This window comes from Gobio gobio, assembly GCF_949357685.1.
Source record: "Gobio gobio genome assembly, chromosome: 21".
NCBI classification, from domain to species: Eukaryota; Metazoa; Chordata; class Actinopteri; order Cypriniformes; family Gobionidae; genus Gobio; species Gobio gobio.
Window position 1 is genome coordinate 44,904,596 of NC_137117.1, and position 27,076 is coordinate 44,931,671.

The window sequence follows — 27,076 nt, forward strand, 5'->3', positions numbered from 1 at the left end:
CATGTGGTCTTTAAACTCACTTTGAAATGTAATGGTTTGGTCCCTGTGTTTGATTTAATCGCGTCAGTACAATGTGTCCTTCAGTGAATCTTCATCAATCCAATCAAATCCATGTTTTATTCAATATACAGTACAATATTCACATTTCTTTTTTTAATTGAGTTGTTTTATATGCATTATTATTGCCACATTGACATTTTGGCCAAATTGTGCAGCCCTACAAATACATGTACACAAAATAAGAAAATAAATATATTTCTGATTCTAACTGGCTGCCACGGGCTGAATTACTAATGTGATGAGGTCATATGATGAAGCACACTACTAATGGAAACACTTATCAGTGCACACTTCATACTGCAAGCTTTTTGCAACAACAACAACAACAACAACAACAACAACAACGCAAAAAATATCCGGCGGTGAACCGTCAGCACTGCGATCACCTTGAATTCAGCATTGAGTGCAAATTCCCTTCAGACCACGAACTAGTGCTAATGAGTGCTTGAGTTTAACCTCGGTCACCTTGAGAGGGTCAAATAAACACAAACGCACGCGCTGATTTCAGCTTGCGCTCTGCTGCGCTTTACATGCTGAAAAGAGCAAGAGCATACAAATAAACAGCAAACAGAAAGAGATCGTGCTTTTCTGTGCTGCACATGAAGAATAAATGCATCGGTTTATAGCAGCACATTGCGCTCTAAGCATGTGACAGTGAAATTGCGTCATAATGCACATCAGCTCCAAACACACACACACACACACACACACACAGGACCACAGCTCCTGGTGTTTTGTATGACGCATGAATACACAGCTCAGCAGAGCAAACACCGTCATTCTGTCATTCACCGCAACACACATCCTGCTCATGACCACAACTGAAGAACGCCATTAGTCCTGTCATCACACACACACACACTTGCAAGCCCATCAAAAAGCCTCCACAGAACACAGGTGTGGTAAACCCGTTGATCATGCGAGCTGAATGGTGTACTCACATCATGCTGAGTCTGTGTGCCATGGCCCGGCTCTGCGTGTGCTCCAGAGCTACACTCGCTCATTCAGCATCAGCTGCTCACAATGGGTCAGCGCTGCACTCGTGGCCCTGACGTCACATGAGCATCACACACACATCACACACACATCAGCAGCAGCCCGAAGCAGGAGCGCGCTTTCACATAATGCACAACGCGCACCGGAATTACTAATGCTGAGGAGGAGTGTGTGTGTGCACACTGAAGCACACGTGTGAGATTTCTTCATGTGCAAGACATGCTCTGCCTCCTCCATCTGCAGTCTTTAGTACAGTCCGCAGCCTTGGAAGCTGATTGGCTCCCTGGTCTCCATAGAAACAGGAGGAGAGAGCTCCTGAACACACGTAATAGAGTACATCAGCATCAGCAGAGGTCAAGAAGATGAGAGCGAATGCGTTTCGGTTCTGGGAAATCAGACAGCGTTAACAACACACAAAAATAATGTTCCTTCATAAAAAATAAAAAAAAAGATTAAAAATGGTTGTGTCATAACTTTCTTTTTATTTTAGTTGACCTGGAGATGCTCTTGATCGGGTTCATGTCTATTCCATTAAATATCAAACGTATTTTGGTGCTACTGCGGTTCTATTGTGATATCATGTTGAAGTACATCAAATCAATTCCACCCAAACACAAAAGAAATCAAAGCTTGTGCTGAACTCATTCCTGACTGCCGTTCATGAGCTGTGGAGGAGCTCTGGCTTCTGCTTCAGCTCTTGTTCTGTAAGCATCCACATCCTGTTTCTTTTCATCTTTTATGATTTTATTATATGATCCATATATCTATCCAGCCATCCATCCATCCATTCGTCTATCAATCATCCATCCATCTATCCATCCATCCATCCATTCATCCATCCATACATCCATCCATCCATGCATCCATCCATACATCCATACATTCATCCATTCATCTATCAATCATCCATTCATCCATCTATACATCCATACATTCATCCATTCGTCTATCAATCATCCATCCATCCATCCATCCATCCATGCATCCATCCATACATTCATCCATTCATCCATTCATCTATCAATCCATCCATCCATTCATCTATCAATCCATCCATCCATACATCCATCCATTCATCTATCAATCCATCCATCCATCCATCCATTCATCTATCAATCCAGCCATCCATCAATCCTTACATTCATCCATTCATCTATCAATCCAGCCATCCATCCATCCATACATCCATCCATTCATCTATCAATCCATCCATCCATACATCTATCAATCCATCCATCCATCCATACATCCATCCATTCATCTATCAATCCAGCATCCATCTAGAGCTGCACTATTCTGGATAAATTGAGAATCACACATTTTTTGTGTAAAATGGAGATTGCAATTCTGAAGAGAAAAAAACATCAGAAAACTAAACAAAGTAACATGCAAACTAGAGGTTCTGACAAAATGTTCATTGCTGTAGTCTATTTACAGTTTTTCTCAGTCGCTGTGGTACATTTCTCGAATCATCCTCGACATTTGCAAAACAGTAAGTCCATTTCTCGAAGCAATTCGTAAATAGCAAAACACCAGGATTATCTGCAAAAGCCAGTCTCTTGCTCAAAATCCTCAGTTCATCTCTCAGAAGTAAATCTCTGTGTCAATGAACATGTCAGTGCCATCAGAATGACAGTCCTTGAGTCATTGTATATGAATAAGACAGTCAAATTGCTTAGTCATATTGTCAATATAACTGTCCTCTGGAGGGATGTTCTGATGTAAATATGGCTGAAATTTTGATGACAATTATTGTAAATTGTAGGTTACACCTCAGTGTGTGTGTGAGTTTGAATGCAAGAGACTGGACAAGATTCACTTTTACTGTTTTACTGTTTGTACTGTAATGTGTTGACAGACCATGTCATTGCGATACAGAAAGGAAAAGACAGCACTGCATAGCACAAAGAGGAAAAAAACTGAAAAACAAAAGGAGAAATGTGAACGTCTAACAGAAATGTATAGAAATATGCTTGACATTTTATGACAACTTGTTCTGCATTTTGTAAAAAACTGTTAAAAATTCATTTGATTATTGATTATTTTGTTCAATGTCTTATCACGACTTGTTTCGTTATCGGATGAATCAGCGTTTGAGAATAAATCTTTTAAATGAATGATTTAAAGACAATTTTAAACCCTCACAAAAAAACGTTTTGAAAAGATGATGTACTCTTATCGCGCGTCACTCCCGGATAACAGAAAATGGGCAAAGAGGCGGGACATGGGTGGAGCTGAGGTGACGCGATGACTAACAGACAGCAGATAAATGTGTTTTCAATTCATTCCGATGGAAGTTCATAGCAATGCATTGGAGGAACCCGTCATTCATTATCATGGGCAGCGGCAAAACATGAGCTGTTGCATTGTGAAACAGGCATAAAAGACTGAGCAGAATCATGGTCATTTAGGAATAAGATCACGGGGGTGTTTGAATAGCGATCGCCATCTTTTAAAGATTAATCGTGCAGCTCTACATCCATTCGTCCATCCATCCATCCATCAATCAACCAATCAAATCACTCAACATCAGGATAAGTTATCTCTCAGCAGAGGCTATGCCAGAATCGTCCCCTATACCCTTAATTAAATAGGACACTATTTGAGGGGAAAGCCATTTGTAGTGGTGTCCGAAACCATAGTGGACGTTATCGAGTGCACTCATTCTATCCCACAATGCACCGCAAAAATGAGTGTACAGCCAATGTACACTCAACAGCTGTCCGACTTCACGCACTCGTTTTCATTCACTCCATCAAGTGAACTGTATTAGTGGACTAAAGTAGGGAATAGTGATTGAGGGTTTAGGGTTTAGATTCAGCCTATCTTCTAGGCAAAATATACAGTATATAAACAATAGTTTGATTTATTTTTTAAATAATATATTTTTTGAACGATTATTTAGCTTCACTGTAAAAAATTTACCGTAAAATTTACAGTAACTTACTGGCAACTTCATCTATCTCTTTCCTTCAGTGATAAAAGCAGGTGTTCATCAGGTGTTTGAATTCACTCACTTATTTTCGCTCACTATCAGTAAACTAGTGTAGGGAATAGTGAATGAGGGTATTAGGTGTGATTTGGAGCACAGCCTCTGAGTGTCGACTTTGAGCACTGTTAATTCACGGTATATTCCTGTTGGCTATTTTCTCGAAAATTACAAATATTACCCAGAATGCATTGTTTTCTACGGTATATTACTGTTTTAATGGAAAACAGCATTTTACTGTAAAAATTTCCCCGTTTTTTTACAGCATTTTTTTACAGTGTAAATAAATGTGATTATTATAACATGACAATGTATACAATAGTAACGAACGGCTCAAAAGTCGGATAATTTCTGTTGATGCGTTGCCATAACGCGTTGCTATGGGTCGCGTGCGTTTTGATTGACTGCTGATTTTCCACTGTTCGAAAACGGCTCTCGAGCCAAATATGGTCCTTTCAGAGAGTGTGTGGCCTCACGGGAAAAAAGTAAGCCAATGTTTTTTTTTTTCATCCATAATCAGAGCTAATGTGTTGATTTAATTACAAATCTATATATTAGCTATATATTTTAAAGTATTACACAATTCACCAATGCCCGTTTGTCATGTATATACACCAACCAATCGTGATCTGGCAAAGCAAGTTCAAATTCCATTGGGCATGTGAAGCGGTAATTTTCTGTTCTTATTCATAAATCGGTTGAAAATTACATGGACAGACGAACTAACGTTTGTGGAACGATTTCCTGCGGTTTGTCTCATTTTATAAATTGCATCACTGACAAAATGGATTTTAACTGACAACAAACAAATCACTGCACAAAACCACAGCAGCAAAAGTCGCGTTAATGGTAAGTAGTGTTAAATTCACTTGTACTTATGTAAATTGATACACCGTTTACTATTTCATGAAACTATCAAAGTTAACAAAACCCAAGTGCCAGCGGCTCCTACAGGCCTATTATGTGAAGTGTAGGCTGGAGAAATGGTTACATGAAAGGAAAGGACTTACCATTTTTGAATATTATGTAGCATTATGAAAGAAGTCTCTTATGTTCATCAAGCCTGCATTTATTTGATAAAAACAGCAATATTGCGAAATATATTAAAATAATGGTTTTCTTTTTTTAAATAATTTAAAATATAATTTATTCCTGTGATCACAGCTGAATTTCCAGCATCATTACTCCACTCTTCAGTGTCACATGATCATTCAGAAATCATTCTAATATGAGGATTTAATGTCAATGATGGAAACTGTGATACTCTTTTCAAGATTATTTAATTAATAAAAAGTTAAAAAGAACACAATGTAATAATATTTCACAATATTAGGCTACTGTTTTTTCTGTATTTTTGATTAAATAAATGCAGGCTTGATGAGCATAAGGATATATATACATATACATACATATATATATATATATACATATACATATATATATATATATATATATATATATATATATATATATATATATATATATATATATATTTATATATATATATATATATATATATATATATATATATATATATATATATATATATATATATATATATATATATATATATATATATATATATATATATTTATATTTATATATTTATATTTATATTTATATTTATATATATTTATATATTGCCCCTTTTTTACATTTGAGCCCCTGCCCCTGACGAACTCTCTGCACGACCCTGACTTAAAGCTCACCTTCGAGTATTTATATCATATTCCGGTAATGAATTCTGAACAACAATAATCTGTTTTTACATAATAATCTGGAAAATTACAGTAGTTTACTTTACTATTTACAGTACTATAGTGGCTAAATTGTGATTTTTTTACAGTAATGCTTTGACTACTGTGATTTCAACTGTAATGCTTGGACTACTGTGTTTTTTACGGTCTTACTGTAAACTTTACAATATTCTACTGTAAAAATCGTTTACAGTACTGTTACTGTGAAATCGACAGTAAATAACTGTAGATTTCACAGCCATTTTTTACAGTGTTGATATATATTGTCAACACATCATGGGTAAAACATTTTCTATTTTGATTTAGTATTTTGCACAGATGCTATTCATCCTAAGTCTAAAGGGGTGTAATGATACCCTCATGTCACGACTCGATACATATAGAGTTTTTGTTACACCCCTACTAAATAGTATTTTATATATATATATATATATATATATATATATATATATATATATATATATATATATATATATATATATATATATATAAACAGCTTTCCAATCTTATATGTGATGGGAAAATCAAGAAGAATGAGTTTGGAAAAAGGCAGATTCTGACTTCAAGAGTTACCACTAGCCGCTTTACTCTCAACGCCACTCCTCCTGTTGTTCAATGGGTTTCTTTTGTAAATTGTAAATGTAAACTTGTAAAATCCAAACATTGGTGGGTGTAGTTAGTGTAAATAATTTGATATATACTTTAATCACTGGTCACTGGTTATAGATGATATTCATGGCAAGCGTAATAAAATATAATACGCGAGTTTGCTCATAGAGAAGTATGAGCACTTCGAGAATCAGATCTGTAAGCAAATGCGGTTGTCAATTCCATACAGCGTGAGCATAGTCATAGAAACGTAAGTGGTTTGCCAATGATTGGCGTTACGCACAGCACAGCATAATAGTATTGTAATAGTATTGTAAATTGACTTTTCATTAACTTTGTTAAGCTGTACAAGGAAATGTAAGTGTTTTTGTGTTTTGTTTTGATGGTCATTTAGCAGACGCTTTTATCCAAAGTGACTTACAAAGAAGATTAAGGAAATAGTCAGACAGTGTGGTATTACGATCACACTTGTGCCCTCAAGATTGCATTTCGTGGAAGGAAAGTGTTATTGCATACAGGAAGGCCTTAAAAAGATCTGCTTACTTTTCAACTCTCTTAAGAATAAATATGCACCTTAAATCTGTGGGCCAGGGAACTCATGGGTAAAAAGTGTCAAACTCAGACAAAGTTGTGTCCAAAATCGCCCCCTATGCCCTTAAACATGGTACTATTTGAGGGAACAGCCTATTACTAGAACCACATGTGAGTTTCACGAAGGTTCCTGTGTTTGAACACACAGCATCAGGTTGAAAGACTGAGGTTTTGACGCAATGATTTGCCATTACATACAATAAGGTCTGATTCATGATTCACAGGATTGAGCTGAGGTCAGGTGGTCAAAAGCCTCTACAAACATCAAGCAATGCGCCTACATCTTTTAAATACATGTGTAAAATGCTCAATGATGAGGTTCCTGACATTGGCATGTAGCATAACATAGCCACTAGATGGCAGTACAGTTAACCACAAGTTCAGAAACAAATGCAGAGATCATCATGGCAGATGACTTGCTCATGCTTAATATTATTCTGTCTGTCTGCCTGTGCAGTGAACCGGGTCTAAGCAGACATTGCTGAACTGTAGAGGAGAAAACACATCTGCAGCTGAGAGATGAGAGATGAGAGATGAGAGATGAGAGATGAGAGATGAGAGATGAGAGGCAGAATCTCCTGCTGCATCTTCCCCTGGGACACATCACATGAACACCTGCGCTAGTCGAGGATTTGCAAATAATGTGTAAAGATGGCCTTCTGATGAACAGGATTCATTTAAAAGAAGTATGTACTTCCGTATATTGACAAAAGATATTGTGGACAGTATGCAGCCCCATACGCAACAAACTGTGACACCTTTCTATCAGAACCAGCATTAACTTCTTGAACAATCTGAGCTCCAGTAGCTCGTCTGTTTGATCGACCACACGGGCCAGCCTTCGCTCTCCACATGCATCAATGACCCTGTGGCCGGTTCTCCACTGGTCCTTCATGACCCTGTGGCCGGTTCTCCACTGGTCCTTCATGACCCTGTGGCCGGTTCTCCACTGGTCCTTCATGACCCTGTGGCCGGTTCTCCACTGGTCCTCCATGACCCTGTGGCCGGTTCTCCACTGGTCCTTCATGACCCTGTGGCCGGTTCTCCACTGGTTCTTCATGACCCTGTGGCCGGTTCTCCACTGGTCCTTCATGACCCTGTGGCCGGTTCTCCACTGGTCCTTCATGATCCTGTGGCCGGTTCTCCACTGGTCCTCCATGACCCTGTGGCCGGTTCTCCACTGGTCCTTCATGACCCTGTGGCCGGTTCTCCACTTGTCCTTCATGACCCTGTGGCCGGTTCTCCACTGGTCCTTCATGACCCTGTGGCCGGTTCTCCACTGGTCCTTCATGACCCTGTGGCCGGTTCTCCACTTGTCCTTCATGACCCTGTGGCCGGTTCTCCACTGGTCCTCCATGACCCTGTGGCCGGTTCTCCACTGGTCCTTCATGACCCTGTGGCCGGTTCTCCACTGGTCCTTCATGACCCTGTGGCCGGTTCTCCACTGGTCCTTCATGACCCTGTGGCCGGTTCTCCACTGGTCCTCCATGACCCTGTGGCCGGTTCTCCACTGGTCCTTCATGACCCTGTGGCCGGTTCTCCACTGGTCCTCCATGACCCTGTGGCCGGTTCTCCACTGGTCCTCCATGACCCTGTGGCCGGTTCTCCACTGGTCCTTCATGACCCTGTGGCCGGTTCTCCACTGGTCCTTCATGACCCTGTGGCCGGTTCTCCACTGGTCCTCCATGACCCTGTGGCCGGTTCTCCACTGGTCCTTCATGACCCTGTGGCCGGTTCTCCACTGGTCCTTCATGACCCTGTGGCCGGTTCTCCACTGGTTCTTCATGACCCTGTGGCCGGTTCTCCACTGGTCCTTCATGACCCTGTGGCCGGTTCTCAACTGGTCCGTCATGACTCTGTGGCCGGTTCTCCACTGGTCCTCCATGACCCTGTGGCCGGTTCTCCACTGGTCCTTCATGACCCTGTGGCCGGTTCTCCACTGGTCCTCCATGACCCTGTGGCCGGTTCTCCACTGGTCCTCCATGACCCTGTGGCCGGTTCTCCACTGGTCCTTCATGACCCTGTGGCCGGTTCTCAACTGGTCCGTCATGACTCTGTGGCCGGTTCTCCACTGGTCCTCCATGACCCTGTGGCCGGTTCTCCACTGGTCCTTCATGACCCTGTGGCCGGTTCTCCACTGGTCCTCCATGACCCTGTGGCCGGTTCTCCACTGGTCCTCCATGACCCTGTGGCCGGTTCTCCACTGGTCCTTCATGACCCTGTGGCCGGTTCTCCACTGGTCCTTCATGACCCTGTGGCCGGTTCTCCACTGGTCCTTCATGACCCTGTGGCCGGTTCTCCACTGGTCCTTCATGACCCTGTGGCCGGTTCTCCACTGGTCCTTCCTTGGAGCACTTTTGATAGAGTCTGACCACTGCAGACCAGGAACACCCCACAAGAGCTGCAGTTTTGGAGATGCTCTGACCAGCACATCCCAAAGCTGCTCTGTTGGATTGAGATCTGATGACTGTGGAGGACATTTTAGTTTAGTCAACTCACTGTCATGTTCAAGAAACCAGTTTGAGATGATTAGTGACATGGTGCATTACCCTGCTGGAAATAGCCATCAGAAGATGGGTTTACTGTGGTCATAAACGTATGGACATTGTCAGCAACAATACTGAGGTAGGCTGTGCTGTTTCAACAATGCTCAATTGGTGCTAAGAGGCCAAAAGTGTGCCAAGAAAATACCATTACATCACTACCAGCAGCCTGAACCGCTGAGAAGGCTGGGTGGATCCATGCTTTCCTGTTTACACCAAATTCTGACCCTACCATCGGTCATAAAGTCACTACTTCAATTTCTGCACTACAAGGTTTTGCTATCAATTCTTTTAAATCAAAATAAGTTAAATATCCTGTATACTCATCTTAGACATTACGGTATTTTTGAGAATGCATTCATTTATTCAATTTAACATTCTGCTAAACACACACAAGGAAAATGTTTTTCTGGCGAGTTTTAAGAAAAAGTAAAGGTTTGACGACCCTCAGTGCTGTCACGGTGACAGATGAGATTTCTCCTATTTCAGTGAGATCTGTCCAAATATATTACATATGTGGCAACAATTTATGTGTTCTTCCAAAAAATAGAACTTTACAGCAGCTTTAATTATCAGCCTTATCTGCCTCTCTTCATTGTCTTTTATATACACTCATATTTTTGCTGAGTGTCATTCGCCGACTGCTCCAAAAGGAAATTAATGCACTACAAAAGCTAGCTATAGTACACTAGCACTATCGGTTTCCTTCACAGCAACAAACTCACTGTCAAAGCCAAATGGAGAACATTACTGAGTAAAGTTACAAGATGGCCATCAAACCACTGACACCAGAGCCGTACAAAGCTAATTTATTTTAAAAAAAAAAAAACTAAAAAAAACCCACATAATATATATATATATATACACACACACACACTGAATGGGGTAGTATTGCTTTTTTTGATGTTGTTGTTGTTGTTGTTGTTGTTGATGTTGATTTATTTTTTTGCCTTGATAGATAAGTATAGGTTGATAATTAATTCTGTCTATTAAGACAAAATGCATCTATATGACGCTTTGTATATACAGTATATACTATAGACACACACACAATTTCAAAGCACTATGTAGAGGCATGATTTTGTCTAAATAGAACTACTTTAACTTAAGCTACTTGTAAGTTAAAGTAGTTAAGTTACATTCAAGCTACCCTTTTGAAAAAATATCAACACTACAAGTTACTATCAAAAAACTTTTTTTCAAACTGTCAAAGTGCAAAATGACTACAAATTTAACATCAGTTCAAGAACAACATGTACCTTATGCAACTTAAATGAAATACTCAGGAGTCAGGATTAGTCTAAAGATGTGTGTTAAACTCACAGCACATGCAGTGATGAAGCGCAGCATTTTGAACAGAACCGCTCTGAGACACCAGTCATGAGCTGCTCGCGCGAACACTGCGCTTTGCTTGACTATTTCTTTTCGTTTCGAATCGTTTCGTTTAAAAATGGACATTTCAAGCTTTCTATACACATATTTCTCATGTCTGTGAGGCAAGTAGCCGCTGAGCTTTGGTTCATTTATTGGACGCGCTCCAGTTCATGTGCAGTGAAAGTGATCGCTCCGGCGCCTTCATGTCACGATTATTGCCTGCTATAGCCTATTTGCTTATTATTTATTAAATTCAGGCAATTGAAACATTGATTAAAATTAAGTTACAATGTATTTATAAAAAACGAAATTCACTTTAAAGAAATGCTTTCTACAAAACAAAACTTAATGAAGTGGTCAAAATAATTTCTGACCCCATGTCTTTGACATACTGTATATTACGCATCTTTGCACTTTTCATAATAGCCAAGATGAAATTTAAAAATAGCACTATAATATTTAAACATAAATATGAAACAAATAGCTACATTGTTTAATGGCTACAACAAGTTCAGAGAAATTTCATGTCAGAGCGGGATTTGAGCGCTTGGGCCGTGAGCGATTGAGTGGAGCGCGCCTGCATAGAGTGGATTTTATTGAGCTCCGCTTCGCTCATTACAGGCTCGTTCTCGTCAGAACACAAAATGGAATGTAGCTTATGTTTATTTGCACATTTATCTTGAACCCCCTCACCGAAAGCATAACTAGTCGATCACGAGTGGCTCAGCGGGTAGATCTATAGATTAACTCATCTTTCAGGCATTTGACTGACCGGGTTGACACTTCAGCGTGAGAAATCGGGGGTGTGGCCAGGGCCGTAACCACCATAGACATTAAGTCCCCCCCAATAATTAGAAATGGCCAAATTGTGTATTTATCTACAACCCCAAATCAGAAAAAGTTGGGACAGTATGGAAAACGCAAATAAAATAAAAAAGAAGTGATTTCTAAATTTACTTTGACTTGTATTTCATTGCAGACAATATGAACACAAAATATTTCATGTTTTGTCTGGTCAACTTCATGTCATTTGTAAATATGCATCCTTTCCTGTCATTCAGACCTGCAACACATTTAAAAAAAAGTTGGGAAAGGAGCAATTTAGGGCTAGTAATGAGGTAAAATGGTTAAATAATGATGTGATTTGAAACAGGTGATGTCAACAGGTGATTGTAATTATGATTTGGTACAAAAGCAGCATCCAAGAAAGGTCTAATCCTTTAGGAGCAAAGATGGGCCGAGGATCGCCAGTTTGCCAACAAATACGTGAGAAAATTATTGAAATGTTTAAAAACAATGTTCCTCAAAGAAAGATAGGAAGAGATTTGGATATTTCACATTCAACAGTGCATAACATAATTAAAAGATTCAAGGAATCTGGAGGAATTTCAGTGCGTAAAGGACAAGGGCGCAAGCCTAAGCTGAACAACCGTGATCTCCGATCCCTCAGGCGGCACTGCATCAAGAATCGTCATTCATCTAGAAGCCATATCACCACATGGAATCAGGACTACTTTGGCAAACCTTTGTCAAGTACCACAATACGTCCACAAATGCCAGTTCAAACTGTACTGTGCCAAAAGGAAGCCCTATGTTAACAGTGTCCAGAAGCGCCGTCGACTTCTCTGGGCTCGAGGCATCTGGGATGGACCATCACACAGTGGAAACGTGTACTGTGGTCAGATGAATCAGTATTTGAGGTATTTTTTGGGAGGAATGGACGCCGTGTGCTCCGGACCAAAGAAGAAAAGGATCATCCAGACTGTTACCAGCAACAAGTCCAAAAGCCAGGGTCTGTCATGGTATGGGGTTGTGTCAGTGCCCTTGGCAAAGGTAACTTGCACTTCTGTGAAGGCACCATTAATGCTGAAAAGTACATAGAGATTTTGGAGCATAATATGCTGCCTTCAAGAAGACATCTTTTCCAGGGACGTCCATGCATATTTCAACAAGACAATGCAAAAGCACATTCTGCACACATTACAAAGTCCTGTCTGCGGAGGAAGAGGGTTCGGGTACTTGACTGGCCTGCCTCAGTCCCGACCTGTCTCCAATAGAGAATGTGTGGAAGACCCCGTACTGTTGCCCACCTTAAGACTTGTTTGCAGGAAGAATGGGACAAAATTACACCTGAAACACTTCATCACTTGGTGTCTTCAGTCCCTAAACGTCTTTTAAGTGTTGTGAAAAGGAATGGCAACATTACAAAGTGGTAAATGCTTTACTGTCCCAAGTTTTTTTGAAATGTGTTGCAGGTCTGAATGACAGGAAAGGATGCATATTTACAAATGACATGAAGTTGACCAGACAAAACATGAAATATTTTGTGTTCATATTGTCTGCAATGAAATACAAGTCAAAGTAAATTTAGAAATCACTTCTTTTTTCTTGTTTTTTTGCGTTTTCCATACTGTCCCAACTTTTTCTGATTTGGGGTTGTATGTAAATCTATGTATTTATTCACTAATGCGAAGAATCCCGGGACTAATAAAATATTTGACGCAAATAAATGCAAATATTGTTTGCAAATAGCCCCAAAATAATTATTTCCCAACTAGAAATAGAGAATTTCGTTGACTGTTCTGTTTCTTTATGCTTTATAAAAATCTAAAAATTGTTTCCCCCCAATGTTCAAGGCATGGTTACGGCCTTGGGTGTGGCGTGTCAGACCAATCAAATGCGTGTGTCTCGCGGCCAATGCATGAGAGTTGGCAGCTCTGCTGACACATTCATCACAGCAATCCTCACTGAGCTTATGTCTTATCATGTGTTCTGTGATCTTACAAATTCAGCATGAAGTCAATCTAGCTGATGCTTCGCTAGTTTAACACTCTTTTCACTTTTATTCTGTTCATTAATAAGGTGTGTCTGCTATTATAAACATAAATATCATTTTGTGTGTGTTTCGACAGATGTTCATTTAATGAAGCGCCTAATGAACTGAAGATGTTCTGTATGATAAATTATGCTATAATATAATATCATTAATAAAGGTGTAAAGATGAATTGATGCATTGTGACTTCGTAAAGTTCGTAATTTCAATGTGTTTTATTTGCTATAAAATGCTGTCATCTAAAATAAAACCCTAGTGTTATAGAGTGTAAATGAAGATGAGAGTTGAATGTACCCTGTGGTTGCAGATGTCCACTTTTGGCTGGGCCCGGTTCTCCTGCACATGGCTGATCTGAGGCTGCTGGGGCCGTCTGTCACGCCCACAGGAAGTGAGGCGTGTCTTCTGCAAACACAGCACGCACACACTCAACCTCATAATACTAGTTTATAGCAGAATGTCCAGGCTGATCGGATAAAAGAGGATGAGGACCGGGACAGCTGCTGTCACCAAATGTGATGCATCCAAATGAAATGCCTTGTGGATTATAATGGACATTATGTACAATAGAAGCAAATGCACGACATACCTGACGATTCTTGTACTGCCATATTCTGATCTGGAACACACAAAAAGTATTTTTTCAGGAAAAAAATTATCTAAGCAGCACAACGAGTCAAAGCCATATACAGAAGGTGCGCTTATGTACTATTCCAAGCCAGTCGGAAGCGTTAAAGTCACCATGAAATACTTTTTTGTTTAAGAATTATGGAATATTGCAGTATTTATTATTAGCGGTATAACAATATATTGCAATACAAAAATGCAACAATATGTATTGTGAATAGTTCACCCAAAATAAAAATAAAAACACTATGCGGGTTAAAAAATTCTAGTTCATAGAGTTTGAATGTCAGTACTACGTTAAACTATACAATATAATGATGAATATAATGTATAATAATGCAATGGGGGAATATTTGTGGTCCTGATAATGCCAAATGTCTTATGTTACCAGTAAAACGTGTCCTACATTATTTTAAGGCAGCGGCTATTTGCACTAAGTGAAAATAGTAATATATTCTATTTACACCATGTAAAAGTAGCAGTTCTTTGCAATATGTGTAAATAGTAATAACATGTTATTATACTTTATTTTGACAGATACATACTATTTGCACCTCAGTATTCTTGTACATTAACAGGATGCAATAATAACATAGAGTGTAAATGAATTAAAATTATTAAATGGATGCAGCTTTAATGGGACAATAAAAGCCCTCCCTACACTCTCAGAAAAAAAGGTACAGTGGAGGTATAATTTTGTTCCTTGAAGAACAAAACTTATAACTGTACCTGTAAAGGAACACAATTGGTCCTTAGGGTACAACTATACCATTGTCAGGCAAGTTCGGTCCTAGTGAGCCGATGTCCTGCAGAGTTTGACTCCAACCCTGAAAGACATCTATAGAAGCTCTAATTGAGAATTAACAGAGGTTTAGATGTTGGTTTTATTGAAAATGTTTGGTCACCATTATGGCGATCAGTGTGTCATTTAGTTGGGCAATTTGACACTTAGTTTTTTATGTGAGTTTGTGGTTTTTGTTACAGTGTCAACAAAACACAAGATCTGTTAAAGTCAAAAGAAGCCATAAACAAAAATTGTCATGAAGAAAAATTAGTGACTTAATCTCATCACTGACTAAAAATATAAATAAAATATTCACCAACAAAACTTTCTTGCCACAGATCAGGCATTCTGAATTTTGATTTTTAAATACATTCTAAGGGGAAAACAGTTTAGACGCACACAGATATCAAGAGTCAGCATATGAATCTCAACAATGGTGACATACTTAATGCTGCAATGCATGCTGGGAGCCATGCGTTTTACACTGTGGTGGTTTAGTAGGGTTGGAGCTAAACTCTCCAGGACATCAGCTCTCTAGGACCGAACTTGCCTACCCCTGACTTAGAGGTACAAAAATGTACCCTTAAGGGTCCCACCCCAGTGACGGACACTTGTACCTTAAAAGGTACAATTTTGTACTCTTTTTTTTTGAGTGTACACTTACCCCTACCCTACCCAATAAATGCTTTTATTATTATTAAACATTTTGTTAGGCACTTTATTTCCACATTTAGAATATTTCTGAATTTTTCTGAATTTTTCTTGAAATTAAATGCCTTTCCGATGTGAGATGTGATGGGAAAAGAGAGAAGAGCGAGCCCTGCAAAAGGCGGATTTGAACCCGGGTCGATCGCGGTTAAAGATCCTTTAGCCATATGCTTTACATGTTGTTTGGCCAAACCAGGAATTGTTAGGCGAAGCTAGTGCGAATAGCACTTGCCAACAAGGTTTATTGATCACCGATCACCGGTTGGGTGAGGTTTATCGATCACCGGTCACCGGTTGGGTGAGGTTTATCGATCACCGATCACCGGTTGGGTGAGGTTTATCGATCACCGGTTGGATGAGGTTTATCGATCACCGATCACCGGTTGGGTGAGGTTTATCGATCACCGGTTGGGTGAGGTTTATCGATCACCGATCACCGGTTGGGTGAGGTTTATCGATCACCGGTTGGGTGAGGTTTATCGATCACCGATCACCGGTTGGGTGAGGTTTATCGATCACCGGTTGGGTGAGGTTTATCGATCACCGATCACCGGTTGGGTGAGGTTTATCGATCACTGGTTGGGAGAGGTTTATCGATCACTGGTTGGGTGAGGTTTATCGATCACTGGTTGGGAGAGGTTTATCGATCACTGGTTGGGTGAGGTTTATCGATCAGCGGTTGGGAGAGGTTTATCGATCACTGGTTGGGTGAGGTTTATCGATCACTGGTTGGGAGAGGTTTATCGATCACTGGTTGGATGAGGTTTATCGATCACTGGTTGGGTGAGGTTTATCGATCACTGGTTGGGAGAGGTTTATCGATCACTGGTTGGGAGAGGTTTATCGATCACCGGTTGGGTGAGGTTTATCGATCAGCGGTTGGGAGAGGTTTATCGATCACTGGTTGGGAGAGGTTTATCGATCACTGGTTGGGTGAGGTTTATCGATCACTGGTTGGGAGAGGTTTATCGATCACTGGTTGGATGAGGTTTATCGATCACTGGTTGGGTGAGGTTTATCGATCACTGGTTGGGTGAGGTTTATCGATCACTGGTTGGGTGAGGTTTATCGATCAGCGGTTGGGAGAGGTTTATCGATCAGCGGTTGGGAGAGGTTTATCGATCAGCGGTTGGGAGAGGTTTATCGATCACTGGTTGGGAGAGGTTTATCGATCAGCGGTTGGGAGAGGTTTATCGATCACTGGTTGGGTGAGGTTTATCGATCACTGGTTGGGTGAGGTTTATCGATCAGCGGTTGGGAGAGGTTTATCGATCACTGGTTGGGTGAGGTTTATCGATCACTGGTTGGGTGAGGTTTATCGATCAGCGGTTGGGAGAGGTTTATCGATCAGCGGTTGGGTGAGGTTTATCGATCACCGGTTGGGAGAGGTTTATCGATCACTGGTTGGGAGAGGTTTATCGATCACTGGTTGGGTGAGGTTTATCAATCACTGGTTGGGAGAGGTTTATCGATCAGCGGTTGGGAGAGGTTTATCGATCAGCGGTTGGGAGAGGTTTATCGATCACTGGTTGGATGAGGTTTATCGATCACTGGTTGGATGAGGTTTATCGATCAGCGGTTGGGAGAGGTTTATCGATCAGCGGTTGGGAGAGGTTTATCGATCACTGGTTGGATGAGGTTTATCGATCACTGGTTGGATGAGGTTTATCGATCACCGATCACCGGTTGGGTGAGGTTTATCGATCACTGGTTGGGAGAGGTTTATCGATCACTGGTTGGGTGAGGTTTATTGATCACTGGTTGGGAGAGGTTTATCGATCACTGGTTGGGTGAGGTTTATCGATCAGCGGTTGGGAGAGGTTTATCGATCACTGGTTGGGTGAGGTTTATCGATCACTGGTTGGATGAGGTTTATCGATCACCGATCACCGGTTGGGTGAGGTTTATCGATCACTGGTTGGGAGAGGTTTATCGATCACTGGTTGGGTGAGGTTTATCGATCACTGGTTGGGAGAGGTTTATCGATCACTGGTTGGGTGAGGTTTATCGATCAGCGGTTGGGAGAGGTTTATCGATCAGCGGTTGGGAGAGGTTTATCGATCACTGGTTGGGTGAGGTTTATCGATCACTGGTTGGGAGAGGTTTATCGATCACTGGTTGGGAGAGGTTTATCGATCAGCGGTTGGGAGAGGTTTATCGATCACCGGTTGGGTGAGGTTTATCGATCACTGGTTGGGAGAGGTTTATCGATCAGCGGTTGGGAGAGGTTTATCGATCACTGGTTGGGAGAGGTTTATCGATCACCGGTTGGGAGAGGTTTATCGATCACCGGTTGGGAGAGGTTTATCAATCACCGGTTGGGAGAGGTTTATCGATCACCGGTTGGGAGAGGTTTATCGATCACTGGTTGGATGAGGTTTATCGATCACCGATCACCGGTTGGGTGAGGTTTATCGATCACTGGTTGGGAGAGGTTTATCGATCACTGGTTGGGTGAGGTTTATCGATCACTGGTTGGGAGAGGTTTATCGATCACCGATCACCGGTTGGGTGAGGTTTATCGATCACTGGTTGGGAGAGGTTTATCGATCACTGGTTGGGTGAGGTTTATCGATCACTGGTTGGGAGAGGTTTATCGATCACTGGTTGGGTGAGGTTTATCGATCAGCGGTTGGGAGAGGTTTATCGATCAGCGGTTGGGAGAGGTTTATCGATCACTGGTTGGGTGAGGTTTATCGATCACTGGTTGGGAGAGGTTTATCGATCACTGGTTGGGAGAGGTTTATCGATCACTGGTTGGGAGAGGTTTATCGATCACTGGTTGGGTGAGGTTTATCGATCACTGGTTGGGAGAGGTTTATCGATCACTGGTTGGGTGAGGTTTATCGATCACTGGTTGGGAGAGGTTTATCGATCAGCGGTTGGGAGAGGTTTATCGATCAGCGGTTGGGGGAGGTTTATCGATCACTGGTTGGGAGAGGTTTATCGATCACTGGTTGGGTGAGGTTTATCGATCACTGGTTGGGAGAGGTTTATCGATCAGCGGTTGGGAGAGGTTTATCGATCAGCGGTTGGGAGAGGTTTATCGATCACTGGTTGGGAGAGGTTTATCGATCACCGGTTGGGAGAGGTTTATCAATCACCGGTTGGGAGAGGTTTATCAATCACCGGTTGGGAGAGGTTTATCAATCACCGGTTGGGAGAGGTTTATCGATCACCGGTTGGGAGAGGTTTATCGATCACTGGTTGGATGAGGTTTATCGATCACCGATCACCGGTTGGGTGAGGTTTATCGATCACTGGTTGGGAGAGGTTTATCGATCACTGGTTGGGTGAGGTTTATCGATCACTGGTTGGGAGAGGTTTATCGATCACTGGTTGGGTGAGGTTTATCGATCACTGGTTGGGAGAGGTTTATCGATCAGCGGTTGGGAGAGGTTTATCGATCACCGGTTGGGTGAGGTTTATCGATCACCGGTTGGGAGAGGTTTATCGATCACCGGTTGGGAGAGGTTTATCGATCACTGGTTGGATGAGGTTTATCGATCACCGGTTGGGAGAGGTTTATCAATCACTGGTTGGATGAGGTTTATCGATCACCGATCACCGGTTGGGTGAGGTTTATCGATCACTGGTTGGGAGAGGTTTATCGATCACTGGTTGGGTGAGGTTTATCGATCACTGGTTGGGAGAGGTTTATCGATCACCGGTTGGGAGAGGTTTATCGATCACTGGTTGGATGAGGTTTATCGATCACCAATCACCGGTTGGGTGAGGTTTATCGATCACTGGTTGGGAGAGGTTTATCGATCACTGGTTGGATGAGGTTTATCGATCACCGGTTGGGAGAGGTTTATCGATCACTGGTTGGATGAGGTTTATCGATCACCGGTTGGGAGAGGTTTATCGATCACTGGTTGGGAGAGGTTTATCGATCACTGGTTGGGTGAGGTTTATCGATCACTGGTTGGGAGAGGTTTATCGATCAGCGGTTGGGTGAGGTTTATCAATCACCGGTTGGGAGAGGTTTATCGATCACTGGTTGGGAGAGGTTTATCGATCACTGGTTGGGAGAGGTTTATCGATCACTGGTTGGGAGAGGTTTATCGATCAGCGGTTGGGTGAGGTTTATCGATCACCGGTTGGGAGAGGTTTATCGATCACTGGTTGGGAGAGGTTTATCGATCACTGGTTGGGTGAGGTTTATCGATCACTGGTTGGGAGAGGTTTATCGATCAGCGGTTGGGAGAGGTTTATCGATCACCGGTTGGGAGAGGTTTATCGATCACTGGTTGGATGAGGTTTATCGATCACCGATCACCGGTTGGGTGAGGTTTATCGATCACTGGTTGGGAGAGGTTTATCGATCACTGGTTGGGTGAGGTTTATCGATCACCGGTTGGGTGAGGTTTATCGATCACTGGTTGGATGAGGTTTATCGATCACCGGTTGGGTGAGGTTTATCGATCACCGGTTGGGAGAGGTTTATCGATCACTGGTTGGATGAGGTTTATCGATCACCGGTTGGGAGAGATTTATCGATCACTGGTTGGATGAGGTTTATCGATCACCGGTTGGGAGAGGTTTATCGATCACTGGTTGGATGAGGTTTATCGATCACCGGTTGGGAGAGGTTTATCGATCACTGGTTGGATGAGGTTTATCGATCACCGGTTGGGAGAGGTTTATCGATCACTGGTTGGGAGAGGTTTATCGATCACTGGTTGGGTGAGGTTTATCGATCACTGGTTGGGAGAGGTTTACCGATCAGCGGTTGGGTGAGGTTTATCGATCACCGGTTGGGTGAGGTTTATCGATCACCGGTTGGGTGAGGTTTATCGATCACTGGTTGGGAGAGGTTTATCGATCACTGGTTGGGAGAGGTTTATCGATCACTGGTTGGGAGAGGTTTATCGATCAGCGGTTGGGTGAGGTTTATCGATCACCGGTTGGGAGAGGTTTATCGATCACTGGTTGGGAGAGGTTTATCGATCACTGGTTGGGTGAGGTTTATCGATCACTGGTTGGGAGAGGTTTATCGATCAGCGGTTGGGAGAGGTTTATCGATCAGCGGTTGGGAGAGGTTTATCGATCAGCGGTTGGATGAGGTTTATCGATCACCGATCACCGGTTGGGTGAGGTTTATCGATCACTGGTTGGATGAGGTTTATCGATCACCGATCACCGGTTGGGTGAGGTTTATCGATCACCGATCACCGGTTGGGTGAGGTTTATCGATCACCGGTTGGGAGAGGTTTATCGATCACCGGTTGGGAGAGGTTTATCGATCACCGGTTGGGAGAGGTTTATCAATCACCGATCACCGGTTGGGAGAGATTTACCGATCACCGATCACCGGTTGAGAGGTTTATCGATCACCGGTTGGGAGAGGTTTATCGATCACCGGTTGAGAGGTTTATCGATCCTCGAAACCTCACCGGTTGAGAGGTTTATCAATCACCGGTTGAGAGGTTTATCGATCACCGGTTGAGAGGTTTATCAATCACCGGTTGGGAGAGGTTTATCGATCACCGGTTGGGAGAGGTTTATCGATCACCGATTGAGAGGTTTATCGATCACCGGTTGAGAGGTTTATCAATCACCGGTTGGGAGAGGTTTATCAATCACCGGTTGGGAGAGGTTTATCAATCACCGGTTGGGAGAGGTTTATCAATCACCGATCACCGGTTGGGAGAGGTTTATCAATCACCGGTTTGGGAGAGGTTTATCGATCACTGGTTGGGTGAGGTTTATCGATCACTGGTTGGGAGAGGTTTATCGATCAGCGGTTGGGAGAGGTTTATCGATCAGCGGTTGGGAGAGGTTTATCGATCACCGATCACCGGTTGCGAGAGGTTTATCAATCACCGGTTTGGGAGAGGTTTATCGATCACTGGTTGGGTGAGGTTTATCGATCACTGGTTGGGAGAGGTTTATCGATCAGCGGTTGGGAGAGGTTTATCGATCAGCGGTTGGGAGAGGTTTATCGATCACTGGTTGGGAGAGGTTTATCGATCACCGGTTGGGAGAGGTTTATCAATCACCGGTTGGGAGAGGTTTATCAATCACCGGTTGGGAGAGGTTTATCAATCACCGGTTGGGAGAGGTTTATCGATCACCGGTTGGGAGAGGTTTATCGATCACTGGTTGGATGAGGTTTATCGATCACCGATCACCGGTTGGGGGAGGTTTATCGATCACTGGTTGGGAGAGGTTTATCGATCACTGGTTGGGTGAGGTTTATCGATCACTGGTTGGGAGAGGTTTATCGATCACTGGTTGGGTGAGGTTTATCGATCACTGGTTGGGAGAGGTTTATCGATCAGCGGTTGGGAGAGGTTTATCGATCACCGGTTGGGTGAGGTTTATCGATCACCGGTTGGGAGAGGTTTATCGATCACCGGTTGGGAGAGGTTTATCGATCACTGGTTGGATGAGGTTTATCGATCACCGGTTGGGAGAGGTTTATCAATCACTGGTTGGATGAGGTTTATCGATCACCGATCACCGGTTGGGTGAGGTTTATCGATCACTGGTTGGGAGAGGTTTATCGATCACTGGTTGGGTGAGGTTTATCGATCACTGGTTGGGAGAGGTTTATCGATCACCGGTTGGGAGAGGTTTATCGATCACTGGTTGGATGAGGTTTATCGATCACCAATCACCGGTTGGGTGAGGTTTATCGATCACTGGTTGGGAGAGGTTTATCGATCACTGGTTGGATGAGGTTTATCGATCACCGGTTGGGAGAGGTTTATCGATCACTGGTTGGATGAGGTTTATCGATCACCGGTTGGGAGAGGTTTATCGATCACTGGTTGGGAGAGGTTTATCGATCACTGGTTGGGTGAGGTTTATCGATCACTGGTTGGGAGAGGTTTATCGATCAGCGGTTGGGTGAGGTTTATCAATCACCGGTTGGGAGAGGTTTATCGATCACTGGTTGGGAGAGGTTTATCGATCACTGGTTGGGAGAGGTTTATCGATCACTGGTTGGGAGAGGTTTATCGATCACTGGTTGGGTGAGGTTTATCGATCAGCGGTTGGGAGAGGTTTATCGATCACTGGTTGGGTGAGGTTTATCGATCACTGGTTGGGTGAGGTTTATCGATCAGCGGTTGGGAGAGGTTTATCGATCAGCGGTTGGGTGAGGTTTATCGATCACCGGTTGGGAGAGGTTTATCGATCACTGGTTGGGAGAGGTTTATCGATCACTGGTTGGGTGAGGTTTATCGATCAGCGGTTGGGAGAGGTTTATCGATCAGCGGTTGGGAGAGGTTTATCGATCACTGGTTGGATGAGGTTTATCGATCACTGGTTGGATGAGGTTTATCGATCACCGATCACCGGTTGGGTGAGGTTTATCGATCACTGGTTGGGAGAGGTTTATCGATCACTGGTTGGGTGAGGTTTATCGATCACTGGTTGGGAGAGGTTTATCGATCACTGGTTGGGTGAGGTTTATCGATCAGCGGTTGGGAGAGGTTTATCGATCAGCGGTTGGGAGAGGTTTATCGATCACTGGTTGGGTGAGGTTTATCGATCACTGGTTGGGAGAGGTTTATCGATCACTGGTAGGGAGAGGTTTATCGATCAGCGGTTGGGAGAGGTTTATCGATCACCGGTTGGGTGAGGTTTATCGATCACTGGTTGGGAGAGGTTTATCGATCAGCGGTTGGGAGAGGTTTATCGATCAGCGGTTGGGAGAGGTTTATCGATCACTGGTTGGGAGAGGTTTATCGATCACCGGTTGGGAGAGGTTTATCGATCACCGGTTGGGAGAGGTTTATCAATCACCGGTTGGGAGAGGTTTATCGATCACCGGTTGGGAGAGGTTTATCGATCACTGGTTGGATGAGGTTTATCGATCACCGATCACCGGTTGGGTGAGGTTTATCGATCACTGGTTGGGAGAGGTTTATCGATCACTGGTTGGGTGAGGTTTATCGATCACTGGTTGGGAGAGGTTTATCGATCACCGATCACCGGTTGGGTGAGGTTTATCGATCACTGGTTGGGAGAGGTTTATCGATCACTGGTTGGGTGAGGTTTATCGATCACTGGTTGGGAGAGGTTTATCGATCACTGGTTGGGTGAGGTTTATCGATCAGCGGTTGGGAGAGGTTTATCGATCAGCGGTTGGGAGAGGTTTATCGATCACTGGTTGGGTGAGGTTTATCGATCACTGGTTGGGAGAGGTTTATCGATCACTGGTTGGGAGAGGTTTATCGATCACTGGTTGGGAGAGGTTTATCGATCACTGGTTGGGTGAGGTTTATCGATCACTGGTTGGGAGAGGTTTATCGATCACTGGTTGGGTGAGGTTTATCGATCACTGGTTGGGAGAGGTTTATCGATCAGCGGTTGGGAGAGGTTTATCGATCAGCGGTTGGGGGAGGTTTATCGATCACTGGTTGGGAGAGGTTTATCGATCACTGGTTGGGTGAGGTTTATCGATCACTGGTTGGGAGAGGTTTATCGATCAGCGGTTGGGAGAGGTTTATCGATCAGCGGTTGGGAGAGGTTTATCGATCACTGGTTGGGAGAGGTTTATCGATCACCGGTTGGGAGAGGTTTATCAATCACCGGTTGGGAGAGGTTTATCAATCACTGGTTGGGAGAGGTTTATCGATCACTGGTTGGGAGAGGTTTATCGATCACTGGTTGGGAGAGGTTTATCGATCACTGGTTGGGTGAGGTTTATCGATCACTGGTTGGGAGAGGTTTATCGATCACTGGTTGGGTGAGGTTTATCGATCACTGGTTGGGAGAGGTTTATCGATCAGCGGTTGGGAGAGGTTTATCGATCAGCGGTTGGGGGAGGTTTATCGATCACTGGTTGGGAGAGGTTTATCGATCACTGGTTGGGTGAGGTTTATCGATCACTGGTTGGGAGAGGTTTATCGATCAGCGGTTGGGAGAGGTTTATCGATCAGCGGTTGGGAGAGGTTTATCGATCACTGGTTGGGAGAGGTTTATCGATCACCGGTTGGGAGAGGTTTATCAATCACCGGTTGGGAGAGGTTTATCAATCACCGGTTGGGAGAGGTTTATCAATCACCGGTTGGGAGAGGTTTATCGATCACCGGTTGGGAGAGGTTTATCGATCACTGGTTGGATGAGGTTTATCGATCACCGATCACCGGTTGGGTGAGGTTTATCGATCACTGGTTGGGAGAGGTTTATCGATCACTGGTTGGGTGAGGTTTATCGATCACTGGTTGGGAGAGGTTTATCGATCACTGGTTGGGTGAGGTTTATCGATCACTGGTTGGGAGAGGTTTATCGATCAGCGGTTGGGAGAGGTTTATCGATCACCGGTTGGGTGAGGTTTATCGATCACCGGTTGGGAGAGGTTTATCGATCACCGGTTGGGAGAGGTTTATCGATCACTGGTTGGATGAGGTTTATCGATCACCGGTTGGGAGAGGTTTATCAATCACTGGTTGGATGAGGTTTATCGATCACCGATCACCGGTTGGGTGAGGTTTATCGATCACTGGTTGGGAGAGGTTTATCGATCACTGGTTGGGTGAGGTTTATCGATCACTGGTTGGGAGAGGTTTATCGATCACCGGTTGGGAGAGGTTTATCGATCACTGGTTGGATGAGGTTTATCGATCACCAATCACCGGTTGGGTGAGGTTTATCGATCACTGGTTGGGAGAGGTTTATCGATCACTGGTTGGATGAGGTTTATCGATCACCGGTTGGGAGAGGTTTATCGATCACTGGTTGGATGAGGTTTATCGATCACCGGTTGGGAGAGGTTTATCGATCACTGGTTGGGAGAGGTTTATCGATCACTGGTTGGGTGAGGTTTATCGATCACTGGTTGGGAGAGGTTTATCGATCAGCGGTTGGGTGAGGTTTATCAATCACCGGTTGGGAGAGGTTTATCGATCACTGGTTGGGAGAGGTTTATCGATCACTGGTTGGGAGAGGTTTATCGATCACTGGTTGGGAGAGGTTTATCGATCAGCGGTTGGGTGAGGTTTATCGATCACCGGTTGGGAGAGGTTTATCGATCACTGGTTGGGAGAGGTTTATCGATCACTGGTTGGGTGAGGTTTATCGATCACTGGTTGGGAGAGGTTTATCGATCAGCGGTTGGGAGAGGTTTATCGATCACCGGTTGGGAGAGGTTTATCGATCACTGGTTGGATGAGGTTTATCGATCACCGATCACCGGTTGGGTGAGGTTTATCGATCACTGGTTGGGAGAGGTTTATCGATCACTGGTTGGGTGAGGTTTATCGATCACCGGTTGGGTGAGGTTTATCGATCACTGGTTGGATGAGGTTTATCGATCACCGGTTGGGAGAGGTTTATCGATCACTGGTTGGATGAGGTTTATCGATCACCGGTTGGGAGAGGTTTATCGATCACTGGTTGGATGAGGTTTATCGATCACCGGTTGGGAGAGGTTTATCGATCACTGGTTGGATGAGGTTTATCGATCACCGGTTGGGAGAGGTTTATCGATCACTGGTTGGGAGAGGTTTATCGATCACTGGTTGGGTGAGGTTTATCGATCACTGGTTGGGAGAGGTTTACCGATCAGCGGTTGGGTGAGGTTTATCGATCACCGGTTGGGTGAGGTTTATCGATCACCGGTTGGGTGAGGTTTATCGATCACTGGTTGGGAGAGGTTTATCGATCACTGGTTGGGAGAGGTTTATCGATCACTGGTTGGGAGAGGTTTATCGATCAGCGGTTGGGTGAGGTTTATCGATCACCGGTTGGGAGAGGTTTATCGATCACTGGTTGGGAGAGGTTTATCGATCACTGGTTGGGTGAGGTTTATCGATCACTGGTTGGGAGAGGTTTATCGATCAGCGGTTGGGAGAGGTTTATCGATCAGCGGTTGGGAGAGGTTTATCGATCAGCGGTTGGATGAGGTTTATCGATCACCGATCACCGGTTGAGTGAGGTTTATCGATCACTGGTTGGATGAGGTTTATCGATCACCGATCACCGGTTGGGTGAGGTTTATCGATCACCGATCACCGGTTGGGTGAGGTTTATCGATCACCGGTTGGGAGAGGTTTATCGATCACCGGTTGGGAGAGGTTTATCGATCACCGGTTGGGAGAGGTTTATCAATCACCGATCACCGGTTGGGAGAGATTTACCGATCACCGATCACCGGTTGAGAGGTTTATCGATCACCGGTTGGGAGAGGTTTATCGATCACCGGTTGAGAGGTTTATCGATCCTCGAAACCTCACCGGTTGAGAGGTTTA

At 43.5% G+C, this 27,076-nt stretch overlaps 1 protein-coding gene across 1 annotated transcript in view; it reads right to left on the reverse strand.

The window, feature by feature from the left end:
- LOC307117906 (uncharacterized protein) overlaps window positions 1-27,076 on the reverse strand; it is a gene marked incomplete at its 3' end in the record, with an annotated part of 48,821 nt that overhangs the window by 13,539 nt on the left and 8,206 nt on the right. The window contains exons 2-3 of the mRNA XM_079803143.1: window positions 14,340-14,369; window positions 14,048-14,155 (exon numbers count right to left, since the gene is read on the reverse strand). Of these exons, the coding sequence (XP_079659269.1) occupies window positions 14,048-14,155; window positions 14,340-14,369 (138 nt within the window). The remainder of the gene's footprint in view (window positions 1-14,047; window positions 14,156-14,339; window positions 14,370-27,076) is intronic.